At 48.9% G+C, this 13,370-nt stretch overlaps 1 protein-coding gene across 1 annotated transcript in view; it reads left to right on the top strand.

Annotated features, from left to right (window-relative positions):
• Positions 1 to 13,370, top strand: part of MICAL3 (microtubule associated monooxygenase, calponin and LIM domain containing 3) — a 219,649-nt gene that overhangs the window by 147,955 nt on the left and 58,324 nt on the right. The window contains 1 exon segment of the mRNA XM_068141849.1: positions 12,419 to 12,614. Within this exon segment, the coding sequence (XP_067997950.1) occupies positions 12,419 to 12,614 (196 nt within the window).

The following is a 13,370-nucleotide window of genomic DNA, read 5'->3' as shown; positions in this document are numbered from 1 at the left end:
TGATGACTTTGTAATACAGCTGAGTAATTCAGGCTTTCTGAGGGCTTGGGAGTACCCTAGCAAGATAGTAAGAGAGAATCTTGAGGCATTATATCACTGTAAGATAGACATATGATGACTGTTAAGGCATCAGGAACAGTGTGGCCAGCAGGAGCAGGGAGGTCATTCTGCCCCTGTACTCTGCATTGGTTAGGCCACACCTTGAGTCCTGTGTCCAGTTCTGGGCCCCTCAGTTTAAGAAGGAGGTTGACTTGCTGGAAGGAGTCCAGAGAAGGGCAACAAAGTTGGGGAGGGGTTTGGAACACAGCCCTGTGAGGAGAGACTGAGGGAGCTGGGGCTTCTTATCCTGGAGAAGAGGAGGCTCAGGGGTGACCTTCTTACTCTCTACAACTACTTTAAGGAAGATTGTAGAGATTGGTCTCTTCTCAAAGGAAACCAGCACCAGAACAAGAGGACACAGTCTCAGGTTGCGCCAGGGGAGGTTTAAGTTGGATGTTAGGAAGAAGTTCTACACAGAGAGAGTGATTGCCCATTGGAATGGGCTGCCTGGGGAGGTGGTGGAGTCACCATCACTGGAGGTGTTCAGGAGGAGACTTGACAGGGTGCTTGGTGCCATGGGTTAGTTGATTAGGTGGTGTTGGATGATAGGTTGGACATGATGATCTTGAAGGTCTCTTCCAACCTGGTCTATTCTATTCTGTTCTGTTCTATTCTAAATAGATTCATTCTTGCTTCTGTTTGAGCAGGTGTTGCCCCTTTTAGCTTATCTAAATTCAGGGCATCCTGCCAGAACTCGTGCAGCTCTGCAGTATGTGATGTGAGGCTGTGAGAAACCAGCAGGGAGAAGAACTCCCTTCCCAGACCTGCTGGAGGTCTTCCACTGATTTTTTTTTTATTTTTTTTTTTTTAATTATTATTTTTTAGATGTTTCGTGCAAGATAAAATTTTAAAAGTGGACAAATCTATATTTGAAACCTCAAAGAACTTCCTGAATCTTAAGAAAGCCATTCCATTTCTCTTGGTTTTGCAGGGCAGTTGTTGCCATCTCCGTGTTTTATGTCTTCCTGTGCAGGACAAAAATTCATAGTATCATAGTATCAGTCAGGGTTGGAAGGGACCACAAGGATCATCTAGTTCCAACCCCCCTGCCATGGGCAGGGACACCCCACACTAGATCAGGCTGCCCAGAGCCTCATCCAGCCTGGGCTTAAACACCTCCAGGGACAGGGCCCCAACCACCTCCCTGGACAACCCATTCCAGGGCTTCACCACTCTCATGGGGAAGAACTTCCTCCTCACCTCCAGCCTGAATCTCCCCACCTCCAGCTTCATTCCATTCCCCCTAGTCCTATCACTACCTGAGATCCTGAGCAGTCCCTCCCCAGCCTTCCTGTAGCCCCCTTCAGATACTGGAAGGCCACAATGAGGTCACCTGGGAGCCTTCTCTTCTCCAGACTGAACAGCCCCAACTCCTTCAGTCTGTCCTCACAGCAGAGCAGCTCCAGCCCTCTGCTCATCCTCCTGGCCTTTCTCTGGACCTGTTCCAGCACCTCCAGATCCCTCTTGGAATAGGGGCTCCAGAACTGGACACAGTACTCCAGGTGGGGTCTCCCCAGGGCTGAGCAGAGGGAGAGGATCACCTCCCTTGCCCTGCTGGCCACACTTCTCCTGATGCAGCCCAGGATCTGATTGGCTTTGCGGGCTGCAAGTGCACACTGAGAGCTCCTGTTGAGCTTCTTGTCCACCAGCACCCCCAAGTCTCTCTCCTCAGGGCTGCTTTCCAGCCAGTCCCTGCCCAGCCTGGATTTGTGCCTGGGATTGCCTCGACCGAGCTGCAGGACCCTGCCCTTGGTCTTGTTGAACCTCATGAGGTTGGCTTGTGCCCACCTCTCCAGCCTGTCAAGGTCCCTCTGGATGGCCTCCCTTCCCTCCAGCCTGTCTGCTGCACCACACAGCTTGGTGTCATCAGCAAACTTGCTGAGGGTGCACTCAGTGCCACTGTCCATGGCACCCACAAAGGTGTTGAACAAGCCTGGTCCCAGGACTGATCCCTGAGGGTCTCCGCTTGTCACTGGCCTCCACTGGGACATGGACCAATTAGCAGTAGCTGGATAGTAGCAAGGATTTCTGGCTGCCTCTCTCAGAAGAAATCACTTCCTCTCATGAAATGGAATGTCCTAAATGACTGACTGTTTTAATACATGCAGCATCCAACTGTATTCAGACTGTTTGTTGCTGAAGTGCAGTGAGTGTCTCACAGGAGGTGCCATTGCTCAACCTGCTTATGGAAACCATGTAATAATTGTCCTTAAAATCCATCATATTTTAGTCCTTTTTTTTTTTTTTTGTCTTGACTTAAAGTGAAGCTGAGAGGGAAGGAATCAGAAATGGGCATTCTGGATCCTGTCTCTGACACTGCCACTGGCAGTGGAAGGCAGCCTGCTGTGAGGCTGCCTTCCTGGTATTTAGTCTCTGTGCCTGGACTTGTGCAGTGCCTCTGCAGTACTTCCAAAATAGGTTTGTTTTAATGTGGTAGTGCTCATAGCACCTTTTGAGGACCTGGGGTGCAAAATGGACTCGGAATACTAGGAGGCAGTTAGTGGGATTGAAGTGGGTGAGGGTGGTGGAGCTTCTGAGGAAACAGAAAGTTGCAACTCAGTTTGACATTAACACAAATGAAAAACCAGAAGCCTAAAAATGCTGCTGGGTCCTGTTTGCTGCCTTCTTTATGGCTCAGTGTTAATCTTTGCTGAACCCAAGCACACTTCAGAAGCCTCACCCCAAAAGGTATTTCTTGATGGCAATGGAATCTGAGGACCTCCAGCATTTCTGACTCAGAGCTATGTCACTTTCAAACTCCCTGAGAGAATTTCCAATCTTCCATGTCTGGTTTGTCCTATGTAATATGCTGTGGTTTCAGTAGGAGCTGTTGTATCTGACAAAGCTGTGTTCTCAAACACTTGAGTGGAGGTAGAAGCAATTGAAGAGTTTGGAAAACATGGAATCATAGAATTGTCAGGGTTGGAAGGGACCTCAAGGATCATCCAGTTCCAACCCCCCTGCCGTGGCCAGGGACACCTCACACTACAGCAGGTTGCTCACAGCCACATCCAGCCTGGCCTTCAAAACCTCCAGGGATGAGGCTTCCACCACCTCCCTGGGCAACCTGTGCTCTCACCACCCTCATGGGGAAAACCTTCTTCCTAACATCCAATCTGAATCTACCAATTTCTTGTTTTGTTCCATCCCCCCCAGTCCTGTCACTCCCTGACACTCTCAAAAGTCCCTCCCCAGCTTTCTTGTATCTCCCTTCAGATACTGGAAGGCCACAGTTAGTCTCCTCAGAGCCTTCTCTTTCCCAGACTGAACAGCCCCAACTCTCTCAGTCAGTCTCCATAGCAAGGCATCTCCAACCCTCTGCTCATCCTCCTGGCCCTTCGCTGGACATGTTCCAGCACTTCCAGATCTTTCTTGTCATAAGGGCTCCAGAAGTGGACACAGTGCTCCAGCTGGGGGGGGAGGTCTCATTAGAGTGGAGTAGAGGGGGAGAATCACCTTCCTTGACCTGCTAGCCACAGTTCTTGTGACGCAGTCTAGGCTCTGCTTGGCTTTCTGGGCTCATGCTGAGCTTCTCATCCACCAGCACCCCCAAGTCCTTTTTTTCAGGGCTGCTCCCAAGCCAGTCTCTGCAGTACTGTACCTGTTTGTTCTCACATGAGTGAAAGCAAACAGGCAGAGTGTTTCACAGTCTCATAAGAGGACAATGTTTGAGAAATGCTTTCAGCAGGAAAATCTGCATTCTGGATGAATTCTCTCCTCCTCTTTGCATATGTTTCAGAGTAGACTCCTTTATCTGAATTGCTGAAACTCCCCAAGTCTGCAAAACACTGGACCCAGGAGGTCATATTTCATTTGGAGAGCTTGCAATCTTAACAGGATTGGCCTAAGAAAAGGAAATCTAAAGGGTACTGCAAGATTAATGACAAAGTAAATTCTGGTGCAACAGGCAGATAGTTTCCCTTTGGGGAGAATTTGTTACCCTGAGCTTCTCAGCCTTCTGCCTCTTCAGCAAGTGCCACGTCAGGGAGCAACCTTGGCAGGATGTCATCTAGCTCATCAGAATAATCCACAGATTTTACAGAACAGAGCAGTACTGGGGGGAAATGATGATGGGATCCTCTCTCAGGAGGAGCTTATCAAGCCTTCCAGGAATTGCCCCAGCTGCTGGAATAGGACACATGCATGCAGGCAGGCAAGGAGCCCTTCAGTGCAGGAATGTTATCTCTGATGGTACAGTTATCTGCACAGGAGACAGGCTGTGGCAAGGCTGAGATAAAGGACTCTGGCAGCTTTCATGCAAAGCAACCTGGCCTCTTCAGAAAAACACTTCTCTTCAGATGAGCTGTGCAATGTTCATGCCCCACTGACTTTTCCTAAGTAAAGAGTCCGGCTTTAAAACATGTCCTGTTTTGGATAGACTAGACTAGAATAGAATAGAAAAGAATAGACCAGACCAGGTTGGAAGATACCTTCAAGATCATCGTGTCCAACCTATCATCCAACACCACCTAAACAACTAACCCATGGCACCAAGCACCCTGTCAAGTCTCCTCCTGAACACCTCCAGTGATGGTGACTCCACCACCTCCCCAGGCAGCCCATTCCAATGGGCAATCTCTCTCCCTGTGTAAAACCTCTTCCTCACCTCCAGCCTAAACCTCCCCTGGCGCAGCCTGAGACTGTGTCCTCTTGTTCTGGTGCTGGTTGCCTGGGAGAAGAGACCAACCTCTGCCTGTTTACAACCCCCCTTCAGGTAGTTGTAGAGAGCAAGAAGGTCACCCCTGAATCTCCTCTTCTCCAGGCTAAGCAACCCCAGCTCCCTCAGTCTCTCCTCACAGGGCTGTGTTCCAAACCCCTCACCAACTTTGTTGCCCTTCTCTGCACACGCTCCAGTAAGTCAACATCCTTCCTAAACTGAGGATGCTTGTTAGTTTGCAGCAGCAGATTTCTGGATCTGCTGAAAAGCTGCTCTTGGCTTTGGGGTGTCTCCTGTTTCTGTCTAGTAACAGGTTTGGGTTGGGTCTGGATTTTTTTCTGGCAAATGCAGCCTCATCTGCCTCTTCTTTCTCCATCAAGACTGAGATACCAAGTGCAATTTACAAGACAGGTCTGGGGGATACAGCACAGTGATTTGAGAGGCACTTTTACTCTACAGAGAAGCACTAGAGAATAAGCTTTAATGTCTACCAGCACTGCATTGGAATAGACCTTGCCCATGGATATGGCACCATGCAAGACCAAGTGCAAGGTGCTGCAGCTGGGTTGGGGCAATCCCAGGCACTGATATAGGCTGTGCAGGGACTGGCTTGAAAGCAGCCCTGAAGAAAAGCACTTGAGGGTGCTGGTGGATGAGAAGCTCAACAGGAGCCACCAGTGAGCACTTGCAGCCCAGAGAGCCAAGCAGAGCCTGGGCTGCAGCAAGAGAAGCAGAGCCAGCAGGGCCAGGGAGGGGAGTCTGCTCCTCTGCTCCGCTCTGGTGAGACCACAGCTGGAGCTCTGGGTCCAGTTCTGGAGCCTCTGTTACAGGAAGGATCTGGAGGTGCTGAAGGTGTCCAGAGAAGGGCCACGAGGATGAGCAGAGGGCTGGAGCTGCTCTGCTATGGAGACAGACTGAGAGAGTTGGGGTTGTTCAGTCTGGAGAAGGCAAGGCACCAAGGAGACCTAATTGTGGCCTTCCAGTATCTGAAGGGGACCTACAGGAAGGCTGGGGAGGGACTTTTTAGGGTGTCAGGGAGTGATAGGACTGGGGGGCAATGGAACAAAACAAGAAATTGGTAGATTCAGATTGGATGTGGCTGTGAGCAACCTGCTGTAGTGTGAGGTGTCCCTGCCCATGGCAAGGGTGTTGGAACTGGCTGATCCTTGAGGTCCCTTCTGACCCTGACGATTCTGTGGTTCTATGATTCTATATGTGGAGGCAATGAGGGTAGGAAGCTTTACATTTCCTTGTCTCTTTTCAAAGTTTCTCACACACTTCAGAGCATAACATAAGCAAATTGTTTGTCTTCTGATCATGTTAACACTACTTGTCTCTCACACTTATATCCTTTAAGTTCATGGGCTTTAAGGCTTTTCCTTTGAACAGTGGCTTTGTGGTGCAGAAACTTGGCTGGTAGCAGCATTTCTCCTGTGTCACATTTGTTAACAAGTTTGACAATGGCTTTGCAAGGTAGTTCTTCACAGCACCTTTCAGAAACAAAGCAAATAGACCAAGTAGACCAAATGGTCTGTGTAGAGCAGACTCCTACTGAATTTCTGCACTGGGTTCTCCAGCAGAGAGCTGTTTACATTGCAAAGTGGAGCATATGGCCAATCCTGGAGCTCAAGCATATGGATATATAAATTAGAGAAAGTGCTGGCAATGTAATTCCTGTGTCTTTGAGATTGACTCTCTGTGCCTCAGAAGCTCAGAGGACATCTTGACTATCTCCTTTTGCATCAAAGCTTAGGCAGATTTTCCCACCTTTCAATTGTTTTTGACACACCATTTCATTGAGTTGTTTGCTCTCACTTACTGTCTGTGCTGTGACAGAACTGGTTTGATTCTCTGTGTACCAGTCACACTGGGTCTTCATGTGAGAAGGGTGATGCTGGGTCTGCATTTGGAAGAACATTCCAGCCACAAGCCAACCTCATGAGGTTCAACAAGACCAAGGGCAGGGTCCTGCAGCTGGGTCGAGGCAATCCCAGGCACAAATCCAGGCTGGGCAGGGACTGGCTGGAAAGCAGCCCTGAGGAGAGAGACTTGGGGGTGCTGGGAGAGGAGAAGCTCAACAGGAGCTCTCAGTGTGCACTTGCAGCCTGCAAAGCCAATCAGATCCTGGGCTGCATCAGGAGAAGTGTGGCCAGCAGGGCAAGGGAGGTGATCCTCCCCCTCTGCTCAGCTCTGGTGAGACCCCACCTGGAGTACTGCCTCCAGTTCTGGAGCCCCTATTCCAAGAGGGATGTGGAGGTGCTGGAAGGTGTCCAGAGCAGGGCCAGGAGGATGATCAGAGGGCTGGAGCACCTCTCCTGTGAGGACAGACTGAAGGAGTTGGGGCTGTTCAGTCTGGAGAAGAGAAGGCTCCCAGGTGACCTCATTGTGGCCTTCCAGTATCTGAAGGGGCCTACAGGAAGGCTGGGGAGGGACTGCTCAGGATCTCAGGGAGTGATAGGACTAGGGGGAATGGAATGAAGCTGGAGGTGGGGAGATTGAGGCTGGAGGGGAGGAGGAGGTTCTTCCCCATGAGAGTGGTGAAGCCCTGGAATGGGTTGTCCAGGGAGGTGGTTGGGGCCCTGTCCCTGGAGGTGTTTAAGCCCGGGCTGGATGAGGCACTGGGCAGCCTGATGTAGTGTGGGGTGTCCCTGCCCATGGCAGGGGGGTTGGAAATAGATGATCCTTGTGGTCCCTTCCAACCCTGACTGATACTATGATACTATTCCTGAAAGATTTTCTATGTGTGGTGGGTTGAAATTCCCTCCCCCCAGCATTAGCTTTGCCAGCCCAGCCCAGTATAAACAGATGTCAGCTTGATTTGTCACTGCTTTTTTTACCACAGAGTGCTTGCTGCCAGTCATCCTCCCTGCCCTAGATACTGCAGCACTGAAACAGACATTAGTTGCTGTGGGGGTTTTTTAATTTGATTTTTACTTGGTTAATTTTTAGTTCAATTTAATTTAATCATATGGGAGGGGTTTTATACTTTTGTGGATTTGGTTTCACTTTGCAAAGGCTGAACCTTTCTTGTTAGAAAACAAGAGCAGTGAAGTAACAGCAGCTGGATAAGAAGCTCTTTTTGTTTCCATCATTTTATTTGGACTTGTGGAGTTTGCAGCTGTCTCAGGATGTGCATCAGAAGAGAACAGGTTAAAAACAGCTTGTGAAAGGATACTTCTGTTGGAGTGGCTGAGCCTATCTGATGGCTCTGTTGTGTAGCAAGAGTTCCAAATAGTTGAAAGACTTCCTTTAGGTTTATTTTAGTGTTCTTTGCTTTCCCTCACCTTGTTGATCTGCTGTTGCCCAAGAACCCTTTGGGTTTTGCCACTATCAGCTGGAAGTGGTAGAGCAATGTTGCAGGTCAGTTCCACTGTTACTGTGAACTCATGGCTGGGGAATGCAACACAGATTACAGAAATAGATTTGGCTGAGGTGGTATCACCATCTAGAGAGAATGAATCATGAATCCCAGCTGAAAAGGCAAGCCCAGTTGAACTAGACTTTGAAAACACTGAACACCACATCAGTCGTAGCAGCAGGACATGGTAGAGACTGCAGTATCCCTGGAAAAGCAAGGTCCTGTTCCTGTTTGCCACCTGAGCAAGCTTCTGTGGCTTGTGCTGCAGTCTCAGTCGAGTGTACAGCAGCCCATGTTGTAAAAGCAATCAAGAACACTGTGGAAAAGAGAAAAGCCACTCCTGGCAGTTGTCTTTATGAGATGCTCTTTCTGGAGAGGGGTTACAAGTAAATGCCACTAATTATGGCAAGGCCCATGGAGTGTGGGAGTAATTGTTCTGCAAAAAACATCAGCTCTTAGGAATAAACTGAGAAACTGCACAGGATGGAGAGGGAAACACAAAACTCTCTTGGAGGTCAAAACGTGTGAGGGGGAAATACATGTTGCCAAAGCTATGCTGGGTTAGAACTTGCAAAGGAAAGGAAAGCAAACAGCTGTTTTCCTTAAGGGAAATTTGTTATTCCTGTAAGGGAAAGCAGAAGTGAGCCCACAGTGGAGATGGGAATGATGTGAGATGCAGTTTTATGTGTAGTCAGGCTTTCAGTGGAGGCAATGGCTTGGGACGTGAGAGCAGGAGTCAGCGTGCAGCAAGGTTTGGAAATGGAAATGAACCAAATGAAACTGGAAGCAAAATTTAAATACTAGCTTACTGCAAAGAGTGGAGATAAAATTTGACCAAATAACCTTTGGCTCAGAAGAGCAGAAGAATTTTGCAAAGAGACTGGTCAGCTTTGTGACAATTGGTAATGCAAGCAGGGTGTGCTGATGCACAGGGACTGTCTAGTTGAGAGTGATGCTGTGTGACCACGGGGTGACAAGAAGTATGACCTGCAGATAAAGAAGAGACAAAAAAATCATCATAGAATCACAGAACAGCTTAGGCTGGAAGAGACCTCAGAGATGATCTAATCCAACCTCCCTGCCATGGGCAGGGACACCCCTCAACCAGCCCAGGTTAGTCAAGGTCCCATCCAACCTGGCCTTGAACATCTGCAGGGGAGGAGGCATCCACAGCCTCTCTGGACAATCCATTCTAGAGTCTTGCCACCCTGTAGTGCAGAATTTCTTCCTAAGATCCACTCTAAGCCTGTCCTCTTTCAATTTCAATCCATTTCCCCTTGTCCTGTGGGTGGACACTCTTGTGAAAAGTTCCTCTACAGCCTTCCTGTAGGATCCCTTCAGGCATTGGAAGGCAGTTGTAAGGTCCCCCTGGAGTCTTCTCCAGGCTGAACAATCCCAGTTCTCTCAGCCTATCCTCATAGCAGAGGTGTTCCAGGCCCTGCGTCATCTTTGTGGCCCTCCTCTGGCCTTGTTCCAACAGATCTATGTCCCTCTTATGGTGGGGACACCAGAACTGGACACAGTGCTGGAGGTGAGGTCTCAGAAGAGCAGAGTAAAGGGGGAGAATCCCCTCTCTTGATCTGATGGCCACACTCTTCCTGATTCATCCCAAGATGTGGCTGGCCTTCTAGGCTGCATGAGCACACTGCTGGCTGAACAAGTACATGTAATCTAAACAGCAGGGAAAACATTTCCTTTGAAGGAATAACTGAAGACTATTAGTTCTGTAAGTTCAGTCCTTTGACTTTATAAAGCCAAGTGATACAAACTGTGAAGTGGATTCACCAAAGTTGGGCTAGCTGGACAACTTTTATCCACAAGGTAACTGATCAGCTCTGTAAGGGAAATGCAGTGTGCTGGAGCAGTCTGGGCTGCAGTAAAGCAACTGAAGGGTGCCAGGTGGCAATAATTATTTAGACTGGATACAATGAGGAGATAGTACATGAATGTAGCTGAGAAGTTGAATCATAGAGTCATAGAATTGTCAGGGTTGGAAGGGACCTCAAGGATCAGCCAGTTCCAACCTCCCTGCCATGGCCAGGGACACCTCACACTACGTCAGGTTGCTCACAGCCACATCCAGCCTGGCTGCAAACACCTCCAGGGATGAGGCTTCCACCACCTCCCTGGGCAACCTGTGCCAGTCTCTCAGCACCCTCATGGTGTTCATTGAGAGATTAAAAGGTTTTATTGAGAAAGGAAATGGTAGGTTGGGTGTCACTGCACACTGTGGAGTTCCACAAAAAAATCATGGAACCATGGAATGGGCTGGGTTGGAAGGGACCTCCAAAGCTCATCCAGTCCAACCCCCTCTGCACTCAGCAGGGACATCCTCAACTGCATCAGGTTGCCCAGAGTCCTGTCCAGCCTCACCTTGAATGTCTCCAGGGATGGGGCTCCAACCACCTCCCTGGGCAACCTGTTCCAGTGTCCCACCACCCTCATGGTGCAGAACCTGTTCCTAAACAGCTGGGGACTGATTTTTCTAATGCTTCTGCTAAGGTTACTGGCATGAAAAACAAATCTGCTAATGAAATTCATTGCTGAGGCAAGGTTTCAAACGCTCCTCAGTGCAGAGGAGGCGAAGCATGTCATACCCCAAGAGCTGCAAAATGTCACAGACTGTAATATTAAAAACAGAAATGTAATAATAGAAAGCACAAGGTCATGCACTAAGAAAGTGGTGAGAGTTTTGGCTGCCATCGAGGTGCTTATCAGTGGAGAGCAGTGAAGGAGAAAGAGCTGGCTATCAGGCAGTAAATAGAAGCCTCCAGTGTTATGTGAGGTATAAAGAGCCAAGCGTGTTCTCAGCGTGGATCAGATGAGAGTTTTCTGGCAGGGTTGTGCATTATGCTGATAAAGCCTCAGCTGGAAAACTCTGCTCAATTCTCATCACCCAGGCTCTGGAAAGATGAATCCAAACTGGAACAGGTGCAGAGATGTAGGGAAGGATCAACACACTGAGGAGCTCACCTCGTGAGAGGAAGGCTTGGCTTGTTTAGCAAAGCAAAACAGAAGCTAGCAAAGGTTGGGTCCTGTTAGTAGTAAGCTGGAGAAGGGTAAACAGGGGTATTGAAGCTAAAATTAAGGGGTATTTAAGCTAAAATACTAGAGTTCCAGAAAGAGATGCATGCATGCAGGTTAGACTTCAATTCACTGAGTGCCACAGTGCCCATGAAGGTCCCACATAATTTCTTCCAGCTGGTTCACACGTCCTTACAGTTTTCTGGGACCGATGGGATTTGTGTTTGCAAACATCTTACCTAGATGTGCCCTGTGCTTCACTTCATCACAAACAAGATTCAAACACATGTTAATTTCAGTCTGTAATAAATATTAGAACTTGCTCCCAGTGGGCCTTTTTCATTCTCTATCTCCCTTCTCTTTAAGTAGGGGGAAGTACTTTCTTGTTCCCTAACTCTGTAGACTGACTCTTAACAACTTTAACAAAGTATCAGGGTTGCCCTGTAGCATTTAGTTAGTCATGAGGTTAGGTAATAGGTTGGACTTGAGATCTCTGAGATCTTTTCTGACCTTGTTCATTCTATGATTTGTATGTCTTGTAAAATACATTCAGTCTGTAGCTAGGCTGTCCCCGACACAGGCTTCATTGCAGCTGTAATGCCTCAGAGGCCTTGAGCACAGCCCTGCAAGGAGAGGCTGAGGGAGCTGGGGTTGTTTAGCCTGGAAAAGAGGAGGCTCAGGGGAGACCTCATTGCTCTCTACAACTACCTGAAGGGAGGTTGTAGCCAGGTGGGGTTGGTCTCTTCTCCCAGGCAAGCAGCACCAGAACAAGAGGACACAGTCTCAAGCTGTGCCAGGGGAGGTTTAGGCTGGAGGTGAGGAGAAAGTTCTTCACAGAGAGAGTTGTTAGCCGTTGGAATGTGCTGCCCAGGGAGGTGGTGGAGTCACCATCCCTGGGGGTGTTCAAGAGGGGATTGGATGTGGCACTTGGAGCCATGGTTTAGTAGTCATGAGGTCTGTGGTGACAGGTTGGACTTGATGATCCTTGAGGTCTTTTCCAACCTTATTGAATCTCTGATTCTATTTCATATTTCCACTAGTACATATAACATTGTTTTTAGCAACTGTTGGCCAAAACCACTAAGATTCCCTTTTGCAGTTTGGCTCCCCAGCAGTTTCTGCCAGTAGTGGTGAACAGGATAATGACCTAAGGTATTCTCTTGCTTTATTTACCTCCCTCTGCCTTGTGCCCTTCTACTCCCAATTGCTCACTCTGTTTTTCTTTTTGAATACAACTCTGACTGTTGCATTTATTATTTATCCACTGGCTTATTCTTTAGGTTCTAATGTGAATGGCCTGGAAGAGCCCAGCCTCGCCAAGCGGCTGCGTGGCACGCCGGAGCGGATTGAGCTGGAGAACTACCGCCTGTCGCTGCAGCGGGAGGAAGAGCTGGAGGAGGTTCCCGAGGAGACTCTTGCAGAGCATAATCTGAGCAGCGTGTTAGACAAAGGAACAGAAGAGGATGTGCCCAGCAGGTGAGCACACATTGCCCATAAGTTGTTGGTTTGGGTTTTTTTTTTAACCTATCCTAACAGACTTTGGCATTCTTTTCCCTTTAGCTTCTAAAAACGTAGTATTTACCAGACTGGCCATTTCTGAGTGGTTAGAAACGTTTTGCTTATTGCTGTGATCCTAAGGAGGCTATCAATATGAAAAAATACTGTTGAAACCTACTTACTGGTTGGAAATAGTGGGTTGCGGGACAGATATCTCACCAGCAGGAACAAGTAACAGTTGAAACAGGAGTTGATCTGCTGGAGGGTAGAGAGGCTCTGCAGAGGGACCTCAACAGGCTGGACAGATGGGCAGAGGCCAAGGGCAGGAGATTGAACACATCCAAGTGCCAGGTTCTGCACATCGGCCACAACAACCCCATGCAGAGCTACAGGCTGGGGTCAGAGTGGCTGAGAGCAGCCAGGCAGACAGGGACCTGGGAGTGCTGATCGATGGTAGGATGAACATGAGCCTGCAGTGTGCCCAGGGGGCCAGGAGGGCCAATGGCATCCTGGCCTGCATCAGGAACAGTGTGGCAGCAGGAGCAGGGAGGTCATTCTGCCCCTGTACACTGCACTGGTTAGGCCGCACCTTGAGTCCTGTGTCCAGTTCTGGGCCCCTCAGTTTAGGAAGGAGGTTGACTTGCTGGAAGGTGTCCAGAGAAGGGCAATGAAGTTGGTGAGGGGCTTGGAACACAGCCCTGTGAGGAGAGGCTGAGGGAGCTGGGGTTGCTTAGC

The sequence above is a fragment of the Melanerpes formicivorus genome, unplaced genomic scaffold, assembly GCF_026170545.1.
Source record: "Melanerpes formicivorus ecotype bairdi unplaced genomic scaffold, bMelFor1.0.p_v2 SCAF_8, whole genome shotgun sequence".
NCBI lineage: Eukaryota > Metazoa > Chordata > Aves > Piciformes > Picidae > Melanerpes > Melanerpes formicivorus.
The sequence above is the reverse complement of the archived record's forward strand: the minus strand, read 5'-3'. Positions and strand labels throughout refer to the sequence as shown.